The 21228-nt window shown below is 38.3% G+C and overlaps 1 protein-coding gene across 5 annotated transcripts in view; it reads right to left on the bottom strand.

Annotated features, from left to right (window-relative positions):
• RBMS3 (RNA binding motif single stranded interacting protein 3) overlaps nt 1–21228 on the bottom strand; it is a 704809-nt gene that overhangs the window by 67431 nt on the left and 616150 nt on the right. For all 5 annotated transcript variants that reach the window (XM_063155034.1, XM_063155024.1, XM_063155043.1 and 2 more), the window contains 3 exons: nt 11842–11888; nt 4581–4677; nt 2006–2056 (listed from right to left, as the gene is read on the bottom strand). In XM_063155034.1, coding sequence (XP_063011104.1) covers nt 2006–2056; nt 4581–4677; nt 11842–11888 — 195 coding nt within the window. The remainder of the gene's footprint in view (nt 1–2005; nt 2057–4580; nt 4678–11841; nt 11889–21228) is intronic.

Here is a 21228-nt window from a genome sequence, read left to right as displayed (position 1 = left end):
GCCTATAATAGAGTCTATATATAGTTAGGCATGGAACTACAGAAACTTAAAATTAACACAGATTCTTTATTTTCTTTCAAAACAGACCATTAATTCTGAAGTCTCCTGAATTCTCTGTGTGGCAATACTCTGACAAGTTTTCAGACATTTCTAATAAAGAATTCATCTCTGAATGAAACCTGGGGAATGGTAGTTCTGCCTTTTTGGTTTTTATGCTTCCTTGGTACTAAATGCCTCATGTCCTCTTCAGAACATAATCTTTGGAAACATATGGGAAAAATCTGTCAGTGAAGAGTCTAGGATTGCTACAGAAAACACATGGAAGTAACCCACAACAGCAATGAGACTGGAACAGAAATGGTACACCACTTATCCACAGTCCCTCTGCTTTTCCATCTAGAATCAGACTTCCCTTTTTTGACATGACCCTCTGGTTCACAGTGAACACCCATTTAACTCAGCATTTTGAGGGTGCTACTCACTACAAAAGACAATTTTTTCTTCATGTCCTTACTAAGGGGTAAATACATCTAATTGCTTCATAATAATACCTCTACTATCACTGCAAAAAATGCTTTGCTCAATATTGTCAAATAAAACTCAAACACACAAATCACAAAATCTGGATTGGTAGAGTGCTTAGGTTTTTCTTTTAGAAAGGGAGTCTTTCTGCAAGGATTGGAACTTCTTTGGCTTCCACAAGTTTCATAACTCATCAAATACACACATCTAAGACTTCTTGTGGTATGCTATTAAATCCAAATATTTGAATACAGGACTGATGTTAACTGTGAATTTCAACACATTTCATCTCCCCACAAGGAATACAGCAACAGCTTTACTCCACTGAGATGGAAAGTTCTCCCAGAGTCTGCAGAGAGGGGCAGCAGCTGGAATTGGGTCCCCAGTCAGTCCCACACTATACTCCCTGCCTTGTGAGAGAATTGAAGAACTTGCCTCCAAAGAACTGAGGGGTGTGGAAAAGGGGCTGCAAATTATATATATCTATATATATTATATAGATATATATATAGATATTTATATGTATATATATATATATACATATAAATATCTTTTTGCAGCTAAAAAGATATGTAGATATATTCATGTTGCTGTACAGCTAACTCACCAGAAGTTACACCACTATGACGTCAAAATATTTGAACAAAAATATAAATAACAAACAATCATAAACTACAGACCTTCATTTTAATATTACTCCTCTTCTAAAAATCACTATATTGATGATTATGTGGAGCATGCATTTAAATTTTGATTAATGGCACTGTCAAGTGGATCTATACCTGAGAAACTCAAAAAAGGTAGAAATGTAACTAAAGTGATCTGTCTATAGTGGAATTCAGTATGGTGTTTTCTCCTGATATACTGCTAATATTTAGGTAAAGAGCATCAAAACTCTTCTGTGAGATAAACAAAAATCAGCTGCACTAGTTCTAAAGAATGTTGATTAGAAACACAGTGCACCTTTAAGTAGTTGTAAATTGATAAAGATGACAATTTCTTGGGGCAGAGGGAGAAAGAGTTGACTGGCGAAATCATGAAGCAGATTAAGACAGCTGTGATTCACCCTTTTCCACCACGTTGAAATGCATTACTGAGGCACTGAGGGTCCTTGATCTAAAGCTGCACAGGACTTTTTTGACGGATAAGCATGTAAGGGAAAGGTCACGTGTTGATCCTGGCAATTCAAAGTACACAGATATGTGGTTATCTTGCAGTCCCTGAAGCACAGCTTCAGAAGCAACACTTCAGAACTTGTTACTCTCGTACAATCAGTGCAATTAGATAACACATCACCCATCCTCCCCTTTCCACTAAATCAAATTGTGCTCCTTAAAGAAAGAAAATCTTTACGGCAGAGGGCTCTTGTCTCAGGGAGCAGCTGGCTGCTCTTACAAGACCCAAGACTTCAGTGTGGCTGGAAGAGCAGAGCAAGGCTACAATGGAAGCACTTTTAGCCAGATAGAACCAAGTATCCACTTACTGTTGGTTGCATAACATATGGCGGATGAGGCATCCATGAAGTACTCTGGACCTGCACATCAAATACTTTTAATTAGCATAGAAAAGTTTAAAACCTAAAGATTTACTTAAAAATATTCTCTCTATTATAACTAAGATGCTAATTTTGACAAAAGACTTAAGTCTTATAACTCAACACAAAATTAATTTATGCTTCATAAAGTTATTGACAAAGGAAAAAGCTTTCAAATTTCATTTGATAATGTTTTCCACCAAAGTCAGAAGTCTGAGTGATTGCACCACTTCTATGAATCACAACATTTTATCTCGTAAAGTAGCCTTCAATATTCCATGTTGTCCTATTTTTTCACTTGCACTGTTTGCTTTCATCCATCAATATAATCATGAACATGTCATCCAACCGACAGTGCAGGAGACAGAATATGTTCAAAGTTTATTTTCAAAAGTATCTGAATGAACTTTTAAAGGTATAACATTTTTAGAAATCCCAGGATCACTTATTCTGTTCCCAGTAAGAACTGCAGATCTAATTCAGAATTTTTGAAAATTATTCTAATTGAAAGCTTTCATGGCAAAGCTGGCTTAAGAAGTCTGCCCCTCCAGGATCATTCTTAGCTTGAGCATCCTGGGGTCTGTTCCCACCAAAACTCCATATGAATCATCAAAGACTTTCTTTGTTGTTCTGCCTTATGACTGCCATGTATTATACTTCAAGGATATAACAAGTTTACAAAGAATTAGACACATTATAGGGTGTTTGTATATATGTGTGGCATCTCTAAGCCACATCTACCTTTTGTTCAATGTGTGAATGTCCCACATACTATAGAATTTTGTATTTTAGTTTCCTTTTGCATCAGTCTGGACACCACAACACACAAGTACACAAAAGATGTAGCAGTGCTAGAGCAATCAGAGAACACCTCACTTGCTGTCCCAGAGATGGGTGTGCAGCACCTCAGACTGAGCATGACCAGGAATAACAAGGAGAAAGCTACAAGGTCCCACTTCTCCAGATGCCCAGTGATTTTGTTAATGGATAAAGTGTCAAGAATTAATTCTATAACAATAATTATTTCTCCAACATTTGTATATGTTTATCAAAGTCTATTTTTTTGTTGAAAAGCAAGTTCAGCAAAACATATTGAGAACCAAAACCAGCACACTCACATGTGAACACACCTCTACTACAACATTTTCTGCTGGGAATCCCCATGAGCTAAAACACTCTAGAGCTGCCACAGCTTGCTGCTGCTCATTGCAAACTATCTAAGGAAAATGATACAAGTTAAAAAAAAAAAAAAAAAAAAAAAGAATGGTTTTGGTGCAAATGCATGAAACCACAAACTGATGCAATGGTTCAAACCAGAATGGGAAAAGGGGAGCAACTGTGAACTGTGGAGCAGTGATGAAAGTAAGTGGCTGGGGTGCCTGGGGGCCTGAACTCAGTGGCCTGAATGGGAAGTAGAATGGCTCTTAAGCCAGCTTTGCTAACAAGAAAACTGTATGAGCTGCACACAATGCAGCGTGTATCTCTGGCACTGACTCTTCTTTGGTGCTGCCATTACTGAAATTTACTGAATTTACCTCATCAAAATAACTTTTGTTTTGCAAGTGCTACATAGCCATCTCAAATAAAATAACACAAAAGTCAAAGAGAATTACAAGAATCATTTATCTTTGAAGATCAAGTTTAAAGCAGAGTAACATCTCAGAACTACCTGTAAGCAGTACCATACCATCTACAATCCCCTAGCCCCAACAAGCCAACCCTAACATTAGGAACAGCCCACCATGCAGTTCTGAAAGTTTGGGTAGCTTATTTCAGGTAAGAATCAGGGTTGGAAGAGCACTGATGGCACAGGAGTAAAAATAACTAAAATTAGAAAATGTATAGTAAATGACCAGCTTCTGTGAAGTGATAAGTTCCCAGACAATGGCTAATAATAAAAAATATACAATCTGGTTTTGACTTCCATCTCAGAAAGCCAAAACAAGACAATATTTCCCAGTGGAAATCTGAGAGGGATATGCTGAAAAGAGAAACTCTGAATGACTTGGCATGTAGCAGGCTAAAGAACGATTTGAGGACACTTATCCCCAAGTAATTTGTTTTGTCAGGGATTATTGGACAAAAATGAGTACTTTTAAAGGATGTTATTACTGGAAAAAATATAGCTGGGGTCAAAAGGTCAAAGTATATTGCAGTCAACATAAATTATGAAAAACAAACACTTAAAAAACTTTTGGCTAATGAAGGGGAGCCAAAATGAGGAAACAGTTCAATAAGAATTATAAGCTTCTGGTGTTGTCAATTGGAAATTAAGCAAAATGTTTTTTATCAGAGAAGCTGACTGAAATTAAGAACTACAGTGGCTTTCATTACTTCTGTAAATAATGCAGGAAACACTTAAAACTATGCAATGATACCTGAATATTCCTAGAGAGCCCTTTGTTTCAAGAGTGATTTAAGAGTGCAAGCACTCACAGTTTTCTCTGGTATACACTCAGCCTTCATCCACATCCAAAACATCATTAACTGGGAAACACAGTAGACAAGAGCATATCTGACGTACCTGATATGTAGAGACAGGGGAAGCAGCAATGAATGGCGTGATTGATGTCTGTGGAATCATGCGGTTTGTTGGAATACTGTACGGTGAGGAATAAAATCTGCAAACAAAGAACAAAGGCAAGAGGTTTTTGAACCTTTTGACTACTTAGGCTCTGACTAAATAATTCACTGCCTCCTGGGCAAAGACAAAAAGAGTCTATCCAGGTAATTATGTCCATCTATTTCCAAAACCACAATAAAAAAGATGTGATGGCTCCATTGAGCAGATCTTGAAAATAGAAAGGAGGAGGAATATTTACACAAAGCATATTTTTTTTCAGTTCAACTAGCACAAATATAGAACTTCACAATACAAGAAGCAATTATCTGAGATGCAAAGGCAGCTGATTTTCCAGGGCGCTAGCTAGTGAAAGGAAATTTCTTACACGATATCGAAGACAACATTACCGATTTCATTTTTACACAGGGTACGGTTTTCTTTTCATATCCTAGTGCTTCAGTGCTGAAAATAACACCTTCTATATACATGCCTGAATTATTTTATTAAGGGGTGGCTACAAAAACTCTTGCTGAAATTTTTGTATTCATCTATGCAGAGAGCAAAACCCCCTTTTTCTGATGAAATGTATCAGGAATTATGAGGCTAAATGCCCCAGGCAGCACTAAAAATCTCAGATTTAGCCAGTTTTATTTCCACTGTTGCATGCTATGAACAGAACCTGCACCATTTCTTGCTTGATGGTAATAAATGTTATATTCTTTCTCCTTCCCTGTGCGTTAATGATTATTGATAAAATTATCACTTGGAAAATATCATCACTACCGCTGGACTGTATTAGTACTTAATACGTGTATGCTTGTATAGATTTTTGCATTTGACCTTTTTGCAGTTTTAACTGCAAGCCAGAACAATAAAATTGCTTTAAAAAGAATGTTTGTGGTTTTACTGATGTCTAAATGCCTGTATTTTGGACTCATAGAGAAACACTCACGTGCAGTGCTCTTTTGTACAATTCAAACCCCTCACAGAGGATGCACCAGTAAGTAACAGAAGATTCTGCACAGTGAAGCGAATTGCATTCCCTCTCTTTTTATATTTTTCCCCTCCCTACTCTGAGGCAATCAACAGTAGCTTTCCCTGAGAGCTATGCAACAACAACAACAACAAAAAAAAAAAAACCTAAAAAAAAAAAATCATTACTGGTGTTTAAACAAGTGCTCTATTTCCTGATCACGCTGGCATCACAGATTTAGTACTAATCAGTCTAGTTCAGACTGGATGCATTCATTCTGGTTGCAGGCTCAAATAACTACTGACTTCAACCAATAGCCTTGGAAAAACAGGCTGCTCTCTTTGAACGCTGGGCGGAAACATTCAAAGTTAGGAGGGGAGAGGGAGACAGAGAAGCAATCATTTGTTCTTTCTATTCCAAATCAGATTTTAAAATGCCAAAAGCAGCAGGTGGCATCTGAGTGATTTTTTGTTTAATAGAAATATAATGCTATTTTAGGACCATTTATCAGCCCTCACAATGCTCACACAGAGACTATTTTAAAATTGTGCCTTTGCCCAATTTTATATATATCCTATTATGAGAACTTAGAGGCAATTGTATCCCCACGCTTACACCAAATATTAGTTTCACACAACATCGAGGGAGAAGGGATTTTTATACCACTAGGCAGAGTCATCTCTGGCACTAGCATGTTGCATATTATCTAACCCCTTTCACAGGGGTCTCTCTGATCAATGTTAACCAGAAATCACTTGGGCTATGATCTTGCTAAGTGGGTCAACTAAGAAATTTTGTGTGCAGTAAATGAAAATACTCAATAGCAGACTGACAAAATTTAGTAGTCTATGGGTAAAATGTGTAATGTATAGAAATATATATAAATCTTTTAAACTAAAAATAATATAAAACCAAATATCTTTTGATAAAACCACACATTTTTGTTTATTCTTTTCTCATTCTGTTCATAAACCTGGCATTGATGCTGGGCTCATACCCTTAACCATGTATGAACCACTTGGACAAAGACAAGTACAGGGAAGAAACAACTTTCCATTTGGAAATAGTGCTGACTCTTTGGAATAAACTCTCCAATAAATCCCAGCAAATACTAACAAATTTACAGAAAATGTGTGCTAAGCCAAGAATTTGACAGACAGCTTGCCATTTCAGTTTCAGCTTAGAGATGCATTTATCTGAATAGTACCCAAGCCTGTAGAATATATACTACAGTAATGTGGAAAATAAAGCCCTTCCCACAGCCCTGCCAATACCATTTATCTGTCACCATTTGGAATGCTCTCAAATAAGGATCAAATAAAACATATCACCAGGACATTCAGCTGTATTGGGAAAACTCCTGCACAAGGGCATTAAGGAAGAGAAAGGAAGAAACTCTGATGCTGCAAATGACAATGCAGGAAAGTCCAGTTCATATATTTCAATTTTAATAATAGTAATAAAAAATCAAGTGTTACAATCTCAGCCACTGCAACAGGCTGCAAAGAAATGATTTTGCAGTCAGGAATTTCTTACATCAAGAAACAAAGGCTTGTCTTCTTTCCTCAGGGCCAAATGTGGCCAAAAGGATCTAATAGTAAAGGATGTGGATGTCTCTGGCATAAGTGAAGAACAGTGGTGTGGTGAGGATGGAGGTGTCCTTGCTGGGGATGGACTCAAGCAGAGCCACCCTGAGGTATGGGATGCTCAACCTACCACACTGCTGGAGTCACTTGCTGCCAGGGCAGGGCTCATTGACAAAGAGGGCTCAACACGCCCTCCCCCACGGGACACTGAGGCATCTCTCTAAATTCCTCTCCATACAAATGGGCTAAAATCCTCATACGTAACTGGCACAAGTGGCATGCTGGGGATCTAATAAGGGGACAAGGGGAACAAAAACACAAGAGTGGCCTGCTCTGGCACAAACCCTACAGCAAGACAACAAGATTTGCAGCTGAGGACCTTCCTATATTCAGTCTTAGGCTTTGCCTTCTTTTTTTTCTTTAGGCTTAGGGAGAGGTGAAATGAGGTGGAAGATGTACGTTATAAGTTCATTCAAGGGAATACAGGATTCTCAGTCATCAGAATATCTACATCAAAAAGAGGAGTGGAAAGAGATATGAATTATACTGGCTTTGATTTGTCTTAAATATATTAAATTATGCCTCCAAGTTTCCTGGCATTAAAATGCATGCAGCGTATCTAGTACAGTGCACCAGGCATTATGAGAGCTGTAGGCTTTGTGGTGTAGTTGACCTGTGAGCTCTAAGGAGAGCTTTCCAGAAGGCTCAGCTGCATTTTCTGCAGATGCAGTTTGCATCCTTACATTGATCTGAGAAGTTTTTTGCAGGTGCAAGACAATGTCCCTGCTCCTCAGCTGCAGTTGCAATGCTAGGAGCACAAGCGTGCAGGTGGCAAGGGCAAGGCAAAATGGACGTCACCCTTGTATTAAAAATAGACTTTTTCAGCATGCCTAGATTCCATAAGCTAAGGGGAAACTCATCACTTGTAGGCAAAAAGATGCTCCAGGAAGTTCCTGAAAGGGGGTTTATAAGGGGCTCAAAAGAACACATTTCTGAGCGATGTTAAAAAGGAGCAAATTTCCAGTGCCTCATCAGGCACACAGAGGCAGCACTTTAACAACAGTTTCTGTTGCTTAACAGACAAAGCACATACTCTTCTGCTACACCAACCCTCCCTTTGCATTTGGGGACTGCATTATCTGCAGTGTCTGGTCACTATTTCCCTGCCAAAAAGTGGAAAAAAAAATCCATATGGTTCCCATTCTATTGGGGAATGTGCAAGCTTCCAGACAGAATCTGCACAAGAGCAAGATCCTATTTGCACTGCAATAAACACCATTTGCTCATGCCTCGTGCCTGCGGGCAGTACTGAAAAAGTTAGATTCATAAATAGCATCCTGGGGCTCACATAATGTAAGAGTATTACCAAGCATTATCAAGGCAGCAATTTTCCGTTGCAACAAGGCACACAGTCAGATGTTGGAGTTGGAAAAGACCTATCTGAATATTGAGCCCATTGGCCAGCAAATGCACAAAATTGTCCCCCAGATATGAGGCACTAAACTGATAAAGCACATCGCAATCTAGTCAAATGGCCAGGAGGACTCCAGCCTCAGGAACATTCTAAATGAGCTTCCTTACAGTGCAAGTACAAGAGCTCTATCCTGCTGCTTGTATGACTGCATAAAACTACTAAAACAATGCTAATGGCACAAATTGAAAAATCAATAGCATATTACAACAGGCACACTACTCCCCAAAATAAAACCTGAGTACCTTTATAAACACAATTCAGAAAAGGCTTATTATAAAACAAAAAAAGGCGAAGTGGTTGCCAAGTGAAAAGATCTTATCTACTGAAGTGTGTGCTTACCATATCCTCAGTACCTCATACTGCAATGCTATGGTACACTGTGGGCTGGATTCTCCACTCCATTATACTAGTTTTATGCTGATGTAACTCCACTGGATGCTTAAACAGAGCTACACGGGCATAAAAACAATATAATGAAATGGAGAATCGAGCTTTATAATGTAATAGACTCAGAAGAAAATCATCTATTTCTTAGCAGAGGAAAAAATCATTGTCATTTTTAGTGAGAGCCTTTCTCACACTCTGTTTTATTTCTGCTGTAGATTTTCAAGGCAAATATGCAGTTATATGGCAATAAAAGTGATAGTACGACACCATGAGCAATAAGAACCTAGCTTTTCATCTGGAAACAAGAGTCCAGATTCTTCCCTGAGGTTTGGTTATGGCCCAACTTAAAACCTAATATAATCCATTCCTTTTAAGGAACTGTGAATTTTAAATACCACCCCATGACACCTGCTGCAGAGACATGGTTTCCTAGTAGGCTTCCATCCTCCACATAATCCTGTGTGGATTTAGCAACTTAGATGCATCCAAATGCATCTATCAACCCTATAAAGAACTCTAGTAAACATCAGCATGTGCAGTTAATCTTTCTTTTCAAATTTTTTTGGTGATTTATAACTCTTCTGAATCATCACCTTGACGTGGTATCTTTACATTTCTCATGCTCAGACTCAGTTCAGTACGTTCTGCACTGGTGACCCCAGCTGAATGCCACAAGGAAAAGACCTTTGTTTTACAGATCTTTGGGTGACATTGCTCCATGCAAACCTTGGTGGCTCGGCCTGCATTACAGGCAAAGAATTCTGCAGCCTTCTAAGCACAGGGTGGGTGTGCCACACTGCCCTCCCATGAGGAAGATGCCCCTTTGCTGAGTTAACCCTGTTACTTCCCAGAGCTTAAAGGGCCTTAAAGTTTCTTTCCCCATGGCCACACACCGATGCCTGTGTCATGTGTCAGCAAGCAACAGATCAAATGTACACATTTCACAAGCAAAGCACCAGGGTGCTCCCAGACTTTGTTAAAATAAAACTCCTGAGCTAGATTTCCACTGTACTTGCAAGTAAAGAGGCTTATAGAGAAAAAGAGAAAAAACTTGAAACTACAGGATACGTAGAGATTACTGAGTGAATGTCTGGGGAGATAAAAAAATCCTGTTGGACCAAAAGGGTCCTGGTGATCCTCATGATCCTGCACACAGTCAAGATCTCACCACAAGAGCATTTTGAATGATGGTTTAGTCCTGATAAAACTGAAAAATATTTTGACACTTTACAAAAAAGATGTATGCTAAAGCGGTAATCAATCGTCCCTCTTAGAGAGATATCTGGTACTGTAATGTAATCTATTTCTTGCCTTAAAAACAAAAGAATGTTTTAAAAACTGCAGAACTGAAATTTTCCATTGGGTACAATTTCTTTACCCGTGATCAGTGACAACATGTTCAAGCAATCAAATGACCAAACCACCTGAGCAGCCTCAATACCATAGGTGTTCTTTGATATAAATAATGTCTGATTCTGAGATAACTTTCATAACTTCAAAAGAATTCTTCTTGGATTAAAATCATATTAGTCTCAATGGGTCATTCAAACTACGGTTTCCAAAACACTCACACAACTGATATGCAGGAACTTATATGAAAAAAAAAAAGCCAGTTAGTCCACATGCAACACTGGTGTACTATGAACCAGTGATGTTTTTATTTATAGATTATAATGTTTTAGCAGCTGAAAAGTATGACAATAGAGAAGAATGACTCATGTGGAGGTCAGAACAGGAAAACAGAAGCAGAGAATTCTGAAATCACAATTACAAACAAGCTCTTTATTCTTCTGAGTTTGGCCTCTTCCTCCACAACACAGGAATATCACAAGTCCTACAAAATTACTCCTTATAAAGGAAAATGAAGCAAAATAGACTAATATTACTATTGATTTTTTAAACTACTGGGAATGTTAGGGTTTTTTTCCTTCAACTAGCAGTGACTAACAAATATTTAACAAATAAACCCATTCTTATCTATATCAATACATTCTCCCCTTCAGCTGAAGAACACAGGTGAGAGTATGCATGGCATTTGATAATCATCTCATGCATCTCTCTGATCAAAGAGTGACAGTCAAAGAGTTCAGGGATGAACTTCCTGCCTCTTTTCAAATTGTTGTTAACCTAGCTGAAAAGAGAGCTAGATAAAGAGGATATGTTTTTCTAGTTTATGAAATAATTGGAAAAGTAATCATGCAGGTAAATAATATGGTGATGTAATTTTCACTGCTTGGTTTAAGAAAAAATTGCAATTCCTCGTGTCAACAAATGGTAGCTGAGAAGTAAAGAAGAGTGTTGCTCAGAATATTAACCTTAAATCCCATCTGCTTACACACTAATTTAAGGCTTTCTCCCTATCTGGCATTTTTATTCAGACAATGACATGGAAGGAAGCCAGCCTGCAGAAAGAACCCCAGATGAAGTAACAGCTCTATTATTCAAAATACGTTGGAATCTTCAATGATTATTTTAACAAAAGCCAAGTCAGTAAAGGGAAACTTTACTGGTTTCCACTTCATGACAGAGAGGGATTAAAAAGACATCTACTAACATTTGCCAAATAGAGATGGAAACTATTAGAAAAAAAAACAACTTCCCATTCAAATGGATATTACAAACAAGAAGGCATAAAAAGAAAAGGAAAACTAAAGAAGAACTTGACAATATAGCATTATATGCTTCAGAAAAAATATGACTGAGTGGATTTGCTTTTCAAAAAGTTTCACTGCAGAAAGAGAAAACAGAAGATGACATTCAAAATAATTTTTAAAAAGACATAAGAAAACATGCATTTCTTACCCATTCTGTATAGCAGCTGTTGGATCGTAAGTCAAAGCCATGCCAGCCTGCACATAGTTAGGGAAGAAAAACAGATTTTTACTATTACTGAAGGAAAAGGGGAAAAAGAAAAAAAAAAAAAAAAAAAAGACATGAAACATATTCAAAGCCAATATGAATAAAAACTGTATGCAACTTAAATAGAAATCTAAATTCTCAAGGGAAGCTCAGATGGCCAAAAGCAGCATGGACAGATTGGGTACCTCCCCAGCCTGAGAGATCACTGAGAAACAGATCTGTTCAGTCTGTTGGTTGCCATCTTTCCACAACATTTAGGGAAAATGGTGGGGGGTTTTTGCACCAGTATCAATTAATAACTCCACTGAAATTAATGACTTACAGCTGATTATTCACTATAACAAGACAGGCCCAATTCCTGCTGCTGCCTGTGAGATGGGTGGTTGGGTAATACTCCAAAGCCAACTTCATGAGAGCTTCACAGGAAGGAGTCTCATCTTTCCTACAAAGGTCACACCCTGTATGACCCCTGCCTACAGTTTCTGTGAGGGGCAAATCGTAGTTAAGAGTTAATTTATTACCATGAGACAAGAAACAAAAAATGGGCTGTGAAGCAGAAAAGCTTGAGCTTTCAAACAAAGCTTTTAAAATACTTAGAGGTCTGGACAGCAAAAGAATTTGTTAATGTGTTACACAGAGCTTTTCAACTGCCATTTGCCACCAGGCAGACCGTGACCTGTGCAAAAGGATTTGGCAGCGTCAAAACATCGTCCAGCTAACAACTGTCATCCCTGCCACCCTTAGCAGACATATCCACAGGTACCACAGGAAAGGCAGAGAGAGAGCAGGGCTGCAGACAGTATTAGCACTCTACCTTATGCTCCAACATAGCAGTCAAGGTCATTCAGGAAAGACCTTTTTTCCCCCCAGCATTTACTTAAAGACATGGAACTGACAATCTCTCCTCCCATATACTGCATTTGCTTTGACTTCTTGCCTTCCTTATAGATTTTTATCCCTCCCTTTGTGAACTACTTTCCAGCGTAAGACTACCAAGAGATGAGAAGTTGTCCTTTGTGCAGGGTAAGAAGCACAACGGAGAGAAACTCAATTGCTCAAGGTGCTGCTCTGTCCTTGTGAGAGCAGCTGAAAAAACACCACAGCACCCTCCCACCCCAAGACACTGTATTCCTCTTCATTTTTCATACATTTCCTATGCCTGTTGCCTGAGACAGGCTGTCACAGACATCTCTTATGAAAAATCCTTTCTTAGGATTTTTCCTGCTGGAGCTGGGAAGTTTCAGCAACAAATGTAAACAATTGTTATCTGCTGCTGTGGAATGCAGCAGGTGCACCTGTGATTGGCCCCTCTTGGATGTTTATAATTAATGGCCAATCAAGGACTGAGCTATCTCGGACAGAGTCTGAGAGAGCTCCTTTGCTATTTTTCATTCTATTCTTAGCTAGACTTCTGAGGAACCTTTTCCTTGCTATTTCTTTTTAGTATAGTCATAATGTTATATATATATCATAAAAAAATAAATCAAGCCTTCTGATCATGGAGTCAACATTCTCGCCTCTCTCTCATCCTGAAAACGCCTGTAACCACGGTCACAACAGGCAGCATTTTCTTCAAGGACAGATGCTTTACCAACCACGTGGCATGGTCTGTGCTCCTGCTGGGAGCTTCTCGTGCCCCTAAAGCCATCTACCAAAGCACTTCTGAATAATGGCACCTGCCCCCTTCCAGATGGCTGCACAGACAGGTCAGGAAAGCGCCAGGGCTTGGCTGGTTCCCAGGCAGGCAGGTGAGCAGCCAGGGTAAAGGCACTGGTGACGAGCAGGCAGAGGGTGGGCAGCACTCCTGGAAGAGCTGGGTTACCCCAGCAGCTGCAAACTGGTCTAAGAGGAGGTGGTCCAAATTTCCAGAGGCCAAAAATAATTTCTGCTGTGAAAGACCAGGTTTCATGCTACTTTGTGCTGCCAAAAAAAGGCTCGTGTCCTTATTAAATTTGTATATTTCTCTCATTATTCTTTTAAGCAGATGCTAGGGCAAATGTTTTGCTTTATGAAAATGCCACTGTTTTAATAAAATATGTAGTCTCTCCCAAGCAAAGGATAATTCAGGAGACTAAGTCCAAGTACATGGGGCTATTTTTGAAGGGAGTATTGATTTAATACAAAAAGAAATAAAATGGCTATTTCTGCAAATTTTAAATGTCAGAGAACTGAATTTAGAGAGACTCAAACCACTAATGAATTTGATGTAAAAAAAAAATTCGCTTTGAAAATCATAATCCCTTACTTGGCTTTATATTCTTATGTCTTATGCATGCTCAGCACATTACACTGTTTAGTAAGGTTGCATTAATTACTAAAGGAAATGTAGAAATTTACAAACAAAAGAGAAAAGAAAACTTTTTGGCTGCAATACATTTTTGAGGAAACACATTGTCTTGTTTTCCTTTCTCTTTTCAACATGTATAAAATTTGTTATTGCTCTCTTTTTCTACTCCTGCACCAGTGAAGACAAATATTACGTACAAGCCCTAGAGGAACAGAAAAATTACCTCTAGCATTTTTTTAAAATACTTTTTAAAATAACTTAAGATGTTCCCTTTAAATTGAGGTGTTTACATTTTACCTCTCATCTCATGTCTACACAGACTAACAAAAAAAATTTATAATTTCTTGGAAAAGGACAAATCCAAGTTTTCTAAATTAGGGTTTTCTAGATCTAGTTGTCCTTAGAGCTGCTGGATCAGGGCTCACTAATGCAGCTTGCATTAGTGACTGGGGGAAAAAATACAACAAAGTATGTGGGTCTAGGAGGAAAAGTGAAAATGAACTACTGGTCTTATTTTAGTTTCTTTGACATAAATAAGAATGAAGGTGCAGGAAAACCTACAGCAGTTCTTTCACTTGCTGTCCATGTGAGACCTGCAAATATGTTTGTGCCACTTTAATTTACTTTTCTCATGGATATTTGAGCACATGGTCATGGCATGGACACTAAGCTCGCCCTCCAATCCCATCACACCCAGACCTGTATGTGGGTCCATGCAGACAAACTGCACAAACTCAGTTCTCTATATTGGCATTAAGAACAGGGGACAGAGCTGTGATCCTGAAAAGTACGAAATATGATAGGCTAGACATTCCTCTCCTCTTTATCCACGTCCCATATCTCTACTGTGTGGAGACAGATTCTGAGAATCTGTTCAAGTACTTCAGCAGTGACCACTATAAATATCACCATCACATTTACCAGTAAATGGAAAGTCTCACATTGGACAAATAGGACACAGCGTGTGGCCATGTGTGCATATGGCAACCACCTACAGCTGGCCCAGTAACATTGCTAATATCCCCCGTTGCTGCATAGCCTTAAACAGCTGCTATTTCAAATAGCTGCTAACACAGGACTATTTACTTCTTTCTCATCAAGTTGTATAATTTCTCCCCACAAAATTATGCTGGCTGGAAGCCCAGGAGTGGCAACACTTAGCCTGGACCGGCCAAAGATTTATGGTCTGAAGCATCCTCATTCATCAGGAATAAAAACTGATGAGCAATAATAACTTACTGGAAAATTGTCTGAACTTTCCTCCATAGCAGACAAACAGAAATTCCAAAAATACCAAATGCAGAATATTAGAATTGGCCTCAGACTTCTGTGTGAGAGCTATATTCAATTCTGGTAAAATCAGAATTGAATATAGCCATCCTAGTGCTAATACAGGCTGAACTACAGCAAGCACTGGCTGATGCCCCTATAGCAGCTCTCTGCTCTGCTGAGACTCTTTTCTTCTGGGCCTTTTCACCCACTGGTTTGCTCATGTCTCAGCAGAAGGAGAGGGTCTTATTCTTTTTTCTCATAGTGACACTTCTGATAAAATGGCACCAGAGGGAGTGGCACGGATGATGGAATACTTTAGGAAAGTATTTGTCAGATACATCTTCTATTAAGGAACAGCTGAACCACATAATTTTCATGCCACTCAGCCAGATAATGGCCCTAGACTCAGCTACTGAATGAAAACACACTAATAGAAATAAAGGTCATTCTTAATGACTACTGGTCTGTTCAGAAAGTCAGGTGACAAAGGAATTAACTCAGCTTGTTTAAAATAGTGATTTTTAAAAAAATATTACTTAAACCATATGAGTTTATTTATCTTATTTTTAACAAAGTGTTGGAACTTAAAGGACTTGTGGAAAGAATGAAAGTTTTTGTTACTTTTTGCTGCAGTTTTCTAACTGTTGGCATCAGTGAAAGAGATTCTAAGAACAAGAGATTCAGTCTGCACCTGTCTTTAAATCTAAGCTCTTTCATTCAATAGAGAGCAGGAAATATCAAAAAGCATCTGGAAAACAAGGGTTTCCCCAGGAAGTTTGAAGGCCTTTTGTTCAACACTTTACTGTGAAAATTTTTCCATGGGCAAAGACAAGCTGTTCTGTTTCTGATTTGATTTTTTTCCCTTCTTTTTATGACTTGAAAATAAGATATCTGATCTTCAATATCATGTGAAATGAAGTGGATTTATTATTTCTCTACCCAACCCCTGTGATGTGTCACAAGAAAAAAACTTAGCAGTGCAGTATCAGTCTTCCAGCAAACATAAATGTCTATAAATGACCAATTTATTCTGTGCATCTTCAGTGCAGCCCAGCATCTTCTGTATTGCTGGGAAGCTCCTTTTATGCACATCTTCACCATCATATCCCCATACCTACTCTCAGTGTACATGTCTTCCCAACACTGTGCAAAAATTCACCACAATATTGACCTGCTACAGATGTGCTACATTTCCTCCTCAGAGGTGAGACTTCCACATCCTCTCCTCAAACCTGCCCTGGCCAGCTTCTGCCTTGAGCTGGAGCACCTCTGCCAGGGCAGGCTGCTGCCACGCAGGATCTGGGGCTGTGCAGGAGGCCACAGGCCATTGGAAAAAATGGAGAGGCCTGGAAATTAAAAAGGGGTGAAATCCATGGATGTGGTGGGCTTTCCAAGCAGAAGCTCCCCTGGATTTCTCTTCCTTAAGGTGAGATTTGGAAAGGTAAGGTTGTACACTTGCACTTAAGGGATTTCAGTCGTGAACTGACGTGGGAGTTAGACTAAAAGATAAGTCTGTCCTCCCAATCTTCACGGACTCGGAGCTTCCCCCTTTCCCACTGCAGGACTGCCATCCCAAGGCATGCTCTTGGCTACTGCAGTGGAATCAATTGAAATTTCAACACTCAGATTCCTGTACTTGCTTCTTTTCCATCACTAGTATCTGCCAGGCATCACAACACAAGGATCTCTTGTGCCCTGACAGAAGATACCCTTATTGAAATGCTTTGAAGAAAGAAGAGAGTAGGGAAAAGAAATCATCAACCCAGATGAGATTAATGCAAAATACTGATTTTATAAAAGAAGTTCAGTCACCAGTGAAGTTAACTTGGCAGAATTCCTTTCTTTGATTATTTAAACAGTTCTGACAGAAATATTCAACATTATTAGAAAGAGTTCTGAATTTAATTCTGAATAACTGCCCACACCTTTCCTTTTTAGAGAAGGAGAAATCTAGAATATAAATGTGATGCCTCTTAGTCTAGATGGATATGAAAGGAATGGAGCATTTCTTAGTGATGTGTGCTCCTTAAGAAGCTGCAGATTCTGAGGGGAAAAGTGCTGTGGAGAGGAAAGTATACACTATTGTTGTCAAACTTGGGAAGTGATTCATGAACTCAGACATCAGAGACTGTGCTGACGAACACAATAACAAGTTCAGATACCCAAATGAATGACAAGAAACCCTTTTGTCCTACAGAACTGGAATGGAAGTCTGACATACACAGCTTCTGTTCTTGGGATTGAGTCACCTTCCTCCCACTTCAACTCATCTTATTTGTTAAAATACAAGTGCCGAAGACTACAAAATAGAAAAGAAAAAAAAAAGAAAAAACAAACCAAAAGAGAACATATATAATATAACACAATTATTCTGTTTCCATAGCCACAATACATTCCACCATGTCATCTTCAGGTCTATGAAAGATCTGCTTTTGGGGATCTGGTATCCCCATTCTGCCTGAGTGTGATCCAGTACCAGCTGTGTATTACACTCACATTTGCACACTAGATGTATGTGCTGTAGTGAATTGGGAAGAATTCTAGCGGTGGCTGGCAGCACTCCTGATATCTGTTGGGGATACAACAGGAAAAGGTATGTCCTTTCCACGTTTCCAACATTTGTTTATTCTGCCTAAGAAAACACTGTTATAGCAGCAGAACTTGGAGGAAAACCCAAGTGTAGGAAAATCTCCAGGGCAAATGGCATGACATTTTTCACCAGAGAAGGAAATTCAAAGCTAAAATGAAAACAAAGAAAACTGATCTCTAAGGAAAGGTACATTGCTGATTCTATTTTAACCAAACCATGGCCCTTTTAAAATACTGATTGCATTGACAGTGATTTCATGTAGGCTATTCGTTTAAGATATGTCCATGTACTTTTAAAATATTTCTATCAACTTTATAAGCTCAAAATCCAAACTGATCTTTGGTATTTGAGCCACTGAGGCATCTTTTCAAAATGCTGCCCACAGCAACAGCATCTTGTGTCACTATTCTAGATCTTTTCACCTACTGGTCAGTTATCTTTTGCCCTTCTCTTCCTCCCTCTGGAGAAAGGGCTTCTTCTCAGGTTCAATGTCTCTCTCTGTTAAACTGAGCTTTTGTTGAAAATAAGCATGCAAAGTGCCAATGCTTAACTAACAGACATATATATACATATATATATATATATGCTAAATATATATAGTAAATGTCCTTGTGAGTGGTTTTCATGTAAGGGTACTAGTGCTTATCTCAACAGAATTGGGAATTGATTCTCACAGCAAAGAAAAGTTGTTTGTCTAGGTATAAGAAAAGTTACTTGTCTGCACACTCAGGATTACAGAATACAACTAAATATAAATATAAATATAAATATAACTATAAATATAAATATAAAAATAAATATAAATATAAATATAAATATCTCCTTGGAAGCATAAAAAAAAAGAATCCATGCCTGAGTTATAAATAGGCCTGCAATAGAACTACTAATCATTTCTAAATGCATCTGCTGGTAAAGAAGAGACCACTGGCACCAGGATCAATTGCTTCAGCCCTTCACTGGTACTGACTTTACAAAAAATTTGGCAAGTGTCTTACCTATTGTATGTTTTTCTCTCTAAACTGCTGTTTGCACTAGGCAAAGTTGTAATGAACAGTGGATAAAAAGAGAAACTGTTACAAAAGCAACATTCCCAAACTACCCGGTCATTTTATTTTTTTAAGAAAGAATTAAGAACATGCTTAATTCTTTGGATATTCCATGAACTGAGCTTGAAAGAAAATAAAGTAGAAAAGAGTAGAGAGGAAGAGAAGAAAGGGAAGGAAAAGAAGGTAACCTATTGGATGTTTAGAAATAACATAATGTAACTTAGATTATGGAAGTAAAAAAGCAATCAATGGAAGAATTATTAGTGACAATTATCGACTATCAATACAGACATCAGACCAAATTCAATGGCAATTATTGAATATCATTATAGACACCAGACCAAATTCAATGCATTATCTCACTGTTGTGATACATGCAACAATACTGTAAGGGTGCTACTCTCTTACAAGATAATGCAACTATTAAAATAGAACAAATTTTACAGGAACTTGCAAATGAAATATCAAACAGTTCAAAATACTGTGACCATTAAAAAACCTTAATCATACTGGGCTGACCAGATGTAGGAAAGCTACAATTTCTAGAAAACAGTAATAAACTTTAGGCAGAATTTTCCCTGTCTATCACGTAATTTTCAAATAAACCTGCTCTTAAATACATGTATCAAAAGACTTTATTTCTGAATAACCAAAACAAGGTTTCATTAAATCTGCAATAGAAGATTATGTTGCAAAATTTATGTTGCAGTTTTTAATCCAATCTGATCTCATTTTGTGACTACACTTGATTCCCTGGGTGCATTTTTGACTAAAACATTTTTGGAGATTTATGTCACCCACCTCTAGACTTGTCTATTACAATTTAAAGGTAAATTGAATCAAATATTTTACAGACAGAGTTTGAATATGATTATCCTCTATCACGATCTCAATATAATCTTGTCAGGTTAAGTTTCAAAACAGAGTGCTTAATTAAACCAGTTGAGGAGAAGCTAGCCCAAAAAAGAAATGACTGAACTTTGTGCAGAAATTATGTCAGTTGCTGGGTCAGAATTTCACTGCAAATATTTCCAACACTTGCAGGTTTCACTGTACATTTATTGCACCTGTCTATTAGATGCCTAATTTGACAGCCTTATATAAAGCCATCACTAATATAACCTCTCAGCTCTGTAGTCCAAAACTGGTCAACCATCACAAACACTCAGTTAAATGTCTCAGTAAATCTGCTGAACATTTCCTGAGACTCCAAACAAGAGTGTAAGGGCAAGGACTAGAAAGCACTACTCAAGATCTGCCATTCTTCCCTGGTCACAACTGGCCAAATAACCAAGCACCAAACCCACCCCCACCCAGACCTCCCAAAAATCCCAAGAGATATTCAGTGTATTCCTAAATATTTGACTTTAAAAGGGCAGGCAATTTAACAGCCAATTATGTACGGTTATGAAGCAATCTACAAAGATGTAAGATAGGAATTTCTACTGCAGCATGACCTGACAACTTCACAAAAAACCAAGAGAAATCCTGTCTTATAAAATTCCATAGAAACTCTTCATAAAAGAGAGCAAAACCTCTGAGAACAGCAGGACTACAGCAAACCTGCTCCTCCTCACTAAATGTCCTGCCATTCCCTCCCTGCAGCAGAGTACTGGCACAGCTCAAGTCTGAGGCCAGTGACAGAACTGCTGCCGTCGTTTCTCCGGGATTTGCCCTTCCGAGAAATAATCCTTCTGCACGCTCAGTGCTAAGGCTGGTTAAACCTCAGCTGTTTTAGAAATGCTCTTCACTAAAGTGTTCAAGAATGCAAAGGCTTATCTGAACAATAGCCAAAATACATCTTGGTCTAGATACCACAGGATTTGGCCAGGGTGGGAACACTAAGGGAGTAATCTCTTGGATGCTGTTTCAATACTTTTCTTTGGGGAAGAAACCAAGAAAGACCAGAGGTGAAGGGAATGTTTCCAGATCCCATTTGTCATCAGAACTATGACACTTGTCCTAGATCAGTTGTTTTTCACTACTCACACCGCCTGTTCTTTTAAAAAGAAATTAAAAGAAATAAAAAACTACAGAAATAACGGTAGGAGGGTTACTCAAGTGCTGCATCCTGAAGCACAACTGAATTCTAAAAACAACTGTTTTTAGAATAAAATTGTTAAAGGACAAAGAGT

The sequence above is a fragment of the Melospiza melodia genome, chromosome 1, assembly GCF_035770615.1.
Source record: "Melospiza melodia melodia isolate bMelMel2 chromosome 1, bMelMel2.pri, whole genome shotgun sequence".
Classification (NCBI taxonomy): domain Eukaryota; kingdom Metazoa; phylum Chordata; class Aves; order Passeriformes; family Passerellidae; genus Melospiza; species Melospiza melodia.
The sequence above is the reverse complement of the archived record's forward strand: the minus strand, read 5'-3'. Positions and strand labels throughout refer to the sequence as shown.